General features: G+C 48.8%; 1 protein-coding gene across 1 annotated transcript in view; it reads left to right on the top strand.

Annotated features, from left to right (window-relative positions):
• Positions 1-1960: 1960 nt before the first annotated feature.
• Positions 1961-6000, top strand: part of ZNF804A (zinc finger protein 804A) — a 539028-nt gene continuing 534988 nt past the window's right edge. Inside the window, exon 1 of the mRNA XM_068948362.1 lies at positions 1961-2074. Within this exon, the coding sequence (XP_068804463.1) occupies positions 1964-2074 (111 nt within the window). The 5' untranslated portion in view covers positions 1961-1963. The remainder of the gene's footprint in view (positions 2075-6000) is intronic.

Here is a 6000-nt window from a genome sequence, read left to right as displayed (position 1 = left end):
TTCTCGTGTTCCCGTTAGTGCTCGAGGGCCAGTACCACCCCACCGCGACTGCAGGCCAGAGGAGGCAGGAGCAGACCCAAAGCAGCCCGCTGCGGGCTGCGACCCAGCAGCAGCCGCACGTAGAGAACAGTGAATAACCGCGAGAGTTGTTGACTGTTGTGACTGAAGTGGTTACCCAGGGAAACGGCAGACGATGAAGGGGGTTTGTTCTCACGTTTCCCCGTAGCTTCTCCTACGCTCCCCTAAAATGACAGATCGCTATCTACAAGTTTTGTGAACGGGCTCCTTCTTTTCAAGATTCCCGGTCTCCCCCAAGCGGGTAACGGGAAAACAGAGCACGGCGCGTGCCAAGGCCGCGCGCCTCTGCCGGGGGCCGGCGGGCAGCCCCGCGCAGCCCCGGCCGCCGCCGCGCAGCCCCGGCACTGCGGGCGGCGCTCTCGGGGCTCCCGCGGCAGAGGCGCCTGCGCTGCTCTGAACAACTAAAAGGGGGTTTTATACCGCGTCCAGCCAAGTGACATGTGAGACGGAATTTGCCCTAAGTGAAGGAAGAGAAACCCCTGTTACCCAGATCAGCCGTCTGGGGTAAGAAGAGACGAAAACTCCCCCTCGGCGCAGGGAGGGCTGGGTCGCTGGGCCTTCCGCTGGCGGTTACTGATCTCGCTAAGCGCCTGCTTATGAGTCCCGGCTGTGCTCGCCGGGATCGCCACAAACCCCGGCCGAGGAAGCTAAGGGGGAGCGGCGCTGTGCAGCGCGCAAAGCGCGCTCTCCCGCCAGCCCCGCGCAGGGGCAGTGGCTGTTACTCTGCCCTCAAAGGGTTAACCCGGCCTGCCAAGTTATTAAAAAAAAAAAAGGCAGCATCAGCAGAGCGGCGGCGGCGGCCTCGTCCGAAGAAAGCCCATCGCTTCTTGGCTCGGAGCACCGTATCGATCGGGGAAGGGCCGGTGCCGCGGTGCGGCGCGGTGCGGCCGGGCCCGGCCGGGAAGCGAAGGCCGGTCGCAGGCACCTCAAGAGGTGGGGAGGAGGAGGAGGGGCGGGAGAGAGCAGGAGCTGCTGCTGTGGGATAGCGGTGATGAGCCCTTGGCTCTCCCTGCCTCACCCCCTCCCCCCCCCTCCAAAATCCTAGAGAAACCACAAACTCGAGCACCCTCCGTAGCCGCCCCACATCCAAAAAAGGGAGGGGAGCCCCCTGTGAGGAGGCTGCCGAGCCGGAGGACTTGGCAGAGCCGGCCTGGGTGGGAAGCCGAGGTCACATGCTGGGCTTTTGCTGCGCCGGGAATTCGCCGCAGCTGAAGTGACGGGTTTTCCCAGGCGGTCGGAGGCCGGCCGCGCTCCTGCTCCTTGCCCCCCTCGGCCTTCCCTTGCCGCCCCCGGCCCACCTTGTCGCTGGACCTGCGGGTCGGCCCCGTCGCCGCCGGGCGGTGGGAGGCTGGCGGGGCTGAGACAATAGTGGGGGGAGCGGGGTGGGGGAGCTCGGGGGTGGCGGGGAAGGCGGCGTGTGACAGATGTACTCCTCTGACAGCTCTCAGTATCAGCCTAGTGGCTTCCTGCCATTGGCTCAGTGCAATGGACCGGCAACGCTGCACAGTATAATAACACTATGCCTGCGAGAGGCGGCAGCTCAGACGGCTCTAGCAAAGCCAGGGAGATGCTGCTGCTGCCGCCGCCGCCGCTGCTGCTGCTCCTCCTCCTCCTCCAGCAGCCAGCGCCGCGCTGAGGCTGAGGGGCTCTCGGTGCCGGCTCCTGGCCATCCCCGAGCAGCGCGGCTCCCGCGCCCCGGCGCGGACAGGGGCAGCAGCGGGAGGAGGGGGCGGCGGCGGCTCCCGGTGCCCGCTCGCCGGCGGCAGCGGCAGCAGCGCGGCACATGCCCCGCGGCTCCGGCGGCCGCGGCCCCCCCGCGCTGCGCCGCGCCGCCTGAGCGCGCCGCTGCCGCCGCCGGGCGCGGGGCCGCGGCGGCCCCGGCCCCATGGAGTGCTACTACATTGTCATCAGCTCCGCGCACCTCAGCAACGGGCACTTTCGCAACATCAAGGGAGTTTTCCGAGGTCCCCTCAGCAAGAACGGGAACAAAACTCTGGTAATGGCTTCCTCCCCCCGCCCGTTTTCTCCTTCTCTCCTCTTCCTATCAGTGTCTCCGGCTAAATGGAAATTGCTGCGTGTGCATTACCTCTGGTGCAGTGAGCTGGAGTCCTGGCCAGTTTTGCGTGTGTTTGATGGTGCTTCTAGCGTAATGGGGATCAAGTCCTTTTACTGGCGGAGTGGTTTGAAGGCACTTCTCCCACATACCGGGTCTCTCCCTTTTTACTGAGGAATTATTAATGGCTTTGAGTATTTGCTGGAGCTCTCTGTGCACTAGCAGAGTAGCTGCTTGAATGTCCTTTCTGAGGCTGCTAATTTTTAGTCTGGTCATGGAAATACTGGGAATGGAAGTCCCAGAGAGACCCTTCTTGGCTGGGATCTGCAAGTGTCATGGTTGGGGGGTTTAACTGCTTTCAACCTTGGGAGCAAACTCTGAAAAAAGCTATCAACTTCTTTGGTGAGGCAGCTGATACATGTTTATCAGCAAGAAGAACTTGGTCTGGGTCACCAGGTGATTCCAGTCATTTCAGGCGACAGGGACAACTAGAGGTTTTAAAAAGTGAAGAAAGAGGCAGAAACTTGTTTAGTTGAGGCCTGAATTCTTGTGGGTAGACAGATTCATTTGTTCCAGAATAGCTTCAGAAATTATCTGCAATGTTTTTTCTTGTTTTTGTTTTTTAAAGCCTGGCAACCAAACCCCAGTTTTGAAAGGACTTGAACTATTTAGGTGATTGGGGTTGATGCGCTGGAAAGTCTGCATAGAACACTAAAATTATTACTGTATAGATGTGCCACACTTTCTGTTATCTTTGCATCTCTTGGGTTTCCTGTGGTTGTGCTGACTTGTTTGGGCTCCCTTGCTATTGTTTCTGAACTTTAATGGAAGAGGTATGACATGATAGTATTGGCAATACATGTGCCATTCTGCCTGTTGAGATATAACTGATGTAGAAAAACAGCAGCCTGGGTGAGCTACATCGTGTAGCTGCTGCTCACGGTGCAACAAAGTGTGGACAGATGCCTGGAGAATACCAGGGAACTGAAAGAGGGGCATAGCCATATTGCTTATCACTCTCTTCTGTCACTGTCTTATTCTGAAATTCCCTTTGGATGAGGTGGAACAGAACTTAACTTGCCATACTCTTGTTCCCTCGAATGCATGACCTATATTGATGATGAATTTACTGAAGTACTTAACATTTGCTAGAGTTGGCAAGCTTGCAGTTTCTCCCTAAATAAAGAAATTAAAGCAAGTCTGAGCCAAGTCATAAAAATAGTAACTACTACGAGAGAATCTGAGGCATATCTTTGGACTGTTTCAAATGTAAAGCTGCTGCTTTCACACTGTAAATCTGATAATTTAATTTACTATGAATTCTGCATATTGATCTATTAGGAAATACTATATTTTAAAAATACCTAAATACTTATAATATCCATGAGATGGCAATATGCATGTAATATTTCACAATTACAGTTGTGAACCCAGGACCTACTGTAGAAATGTTTGATGCACTTAAATAATTGCACAATACATTGTCTGAACAATTTAAGGAAAGGTGGATTTGGCAAGACTGAGAATAGTCTGATGCAACTTTTGAACTGTGTATCATTATTCATAATAGATTGTTTCAGTTGTGTTCCCCCCCCCCCCCTTTCTTTTCTTTTACTTACAGTCTAGATCTTCTTGTAAAAACAATACTGACCAAAATACACTTAGGGAGACTGGTGTTAAATTAAAATTTTCAAATAAAATATATTGCATAGGCTTTGGAACGCTATTACTCTGGAAGGAAATCTTACTCAGACTCTGCTCTTCAGTGAGATAGAACAGATGTGAAAAACCAGGACAGTATTGGTTATGAATTTGCCATCAGAAACCTTGCCTTTAAAAGCTTTTGTTATAGATGCTGAGCAGTATAACCCTCAAAGTTCTCACTGTGTTAAAAAGAGAAAGTTCTATGGACAGCATAAGAAATTCCTTCACTGTGAAATAACTAATGCATTATATACAGACATGAAGACTATGATTTTATTTATCTTTGAGTAATTTTAAATTAAAATAGGTAAAAATACTGCTTAGTTGTGATGTAGCATGATTTGATAAGATAGTTCAAACTAATAGCTTTGAGGTGCTAAAGTACATTTCAGACAGCTTCTCTTAGAAAATCAAACATTGATCCGCTGAAATGATTTAATCACTTTTACTATAAATAGGCTTTCAAACTTAAAAAGATGGAGATATTGATACATTGTAGATTTTGTCTGTAGAAGTTTTGGTAAGAATATAACCTTTTAATATACTCTTGGCATCTTCCATCCTAGAATATGACTAGGAAAAACAGTGACTTCTAATTCTAAAAAAACAAGTGTTTTGGAGAAGCTATGGCTCAGACATATCTTTCCATTTTGCTTTAAAGCATTCAGTCCATATTCGTGTATGCTCCTAATTCAAGACTGCTAAAATTACTGCTTCCTTTTAAATGGAGAACCTGAAAATGCCCTTTGTTTATACAACGTAGGATTGTTTCTGTGAAAAACTCAGCATATTTATTAAGCTTTACTTCTTCTGTACTATGGAGAGCTCTGACATGATGCTTTATTAGAAAGAAACAAGACTATATATGCTATAATTGAATTTCATAGGAAGTACAAAGGTGTGGGACATAGTTAACCGATGAAGTTGTTGTATGTGTTTTGTTTGTTTGTTTTCACCCCCCCCTCCCCCACTGTGTTAGCATCTGTGCCTCTGGTATTGCCAAAACAACCTGACTGACAAGGCTGAATTCAAAGATGACTTAATGTTAGCCTGTCTGCAAAATCGAAGGTCGTGAGACTTACAGGGAAGAAGGTCCTTGGAGCTTGTGGTTACTGTCTTACTCTTGAACAATTTGGTATTCATCTGGAAACTTTTTTTTCCTACCCTCCAAAGGAGGACACCAAGAAACGTTTTCTCCTGACTGTTTGTCCCTGTAGCTGTTCCTTACATGTTCATCCTTTGCCTATGTCTTGTTTCACCAAGATTTAAAGTGGCTTAAAGCTTTAAAATATTTTGGTTTAAAGCTCCCACCAGTTAGTAGGAAGAAAAGGCTACAAATCCCTGCTTATCAAGTAGGGAAAGGAACGTGACGCACAAAGGTTTGCTCTCCCTCCTCTTTTTTAATAGCTCTACACAAATTTCCCAGTTAGCCATTTCAGAGCCCCTTTTGCCCGAGTTTGCAAAGGATGTAACAGCTAACATCTTTCTGCCTAAGTCTTCTTTTGGAGAAGAGGCTGAGACAGGCACAACTTTCAAGTGGGTATGGGGAATGTGGAGGATAATCCTTACTTTTTCAGTGGAAAGGATCAGAAAGTTATCATTTGGAGAAGAGGAGGAACAGTAATGATTCCATTGACTCAGCCACAGGATACATCCTTTCCATAGGTCTTATATAGCAGTAAGGCCTTCTGAGTGCATGTATACATAACAGGGCTTTAAGACAGGTTTATTGAGAAGCTGGAAGAAAGTGGGTGAGAGGTGACAACATTAAATGGAGAAAGGGAAGAAAGCCACGGTTCAGTAAGCCAACAGAAGAGATATATGGAAAACCTGAGCGTGGAGAGAAGTGAAAGGCAGGAGTTACAAAGAAAAGAGTAGATTTAGTCAAACTGAGAAAACAGATTACTCTGAAAACTGCTTGCTTGTTTCTTTGTTTTGTTTAATGAACCTTCAGTGGGACAATGGGAAAAATGAAGGAATGCATCTCTACAGTTCTGGCTATCTGATGAGAAGCTTTACAGTTTTGCAGTGTGCACACAGGCTGGTGGGCATAAATAGCTGTTGAGTGTGTGTGGGGGGGCACACTTAATTTTGATGTCACTCCTGATCAGGAAAATAAATTGGAATTAGGAATTAGTGGAAAAGTGGCTCAACATATTTGGAAG

Source organism: Struthio camelus, chromosome 6 (assembly GCF_040807025.1).
Source record: "Struthio camelus isolate bStrCam1 chromosome 6, bStrCam1.hap1, whole genome shotgun sequence".
Classification (NCBI taxonomy): Eukaryota; Metazoa; Chordata; class Aves; order Struthioniformes; family Struthionidae; genus Struthio; species Struthio camelus.
The sequence above is the reverse complement of the archived record's forward strand: the minus strand, read 5'-3'. Positions and strand labels throughout refer to the sequence as shown.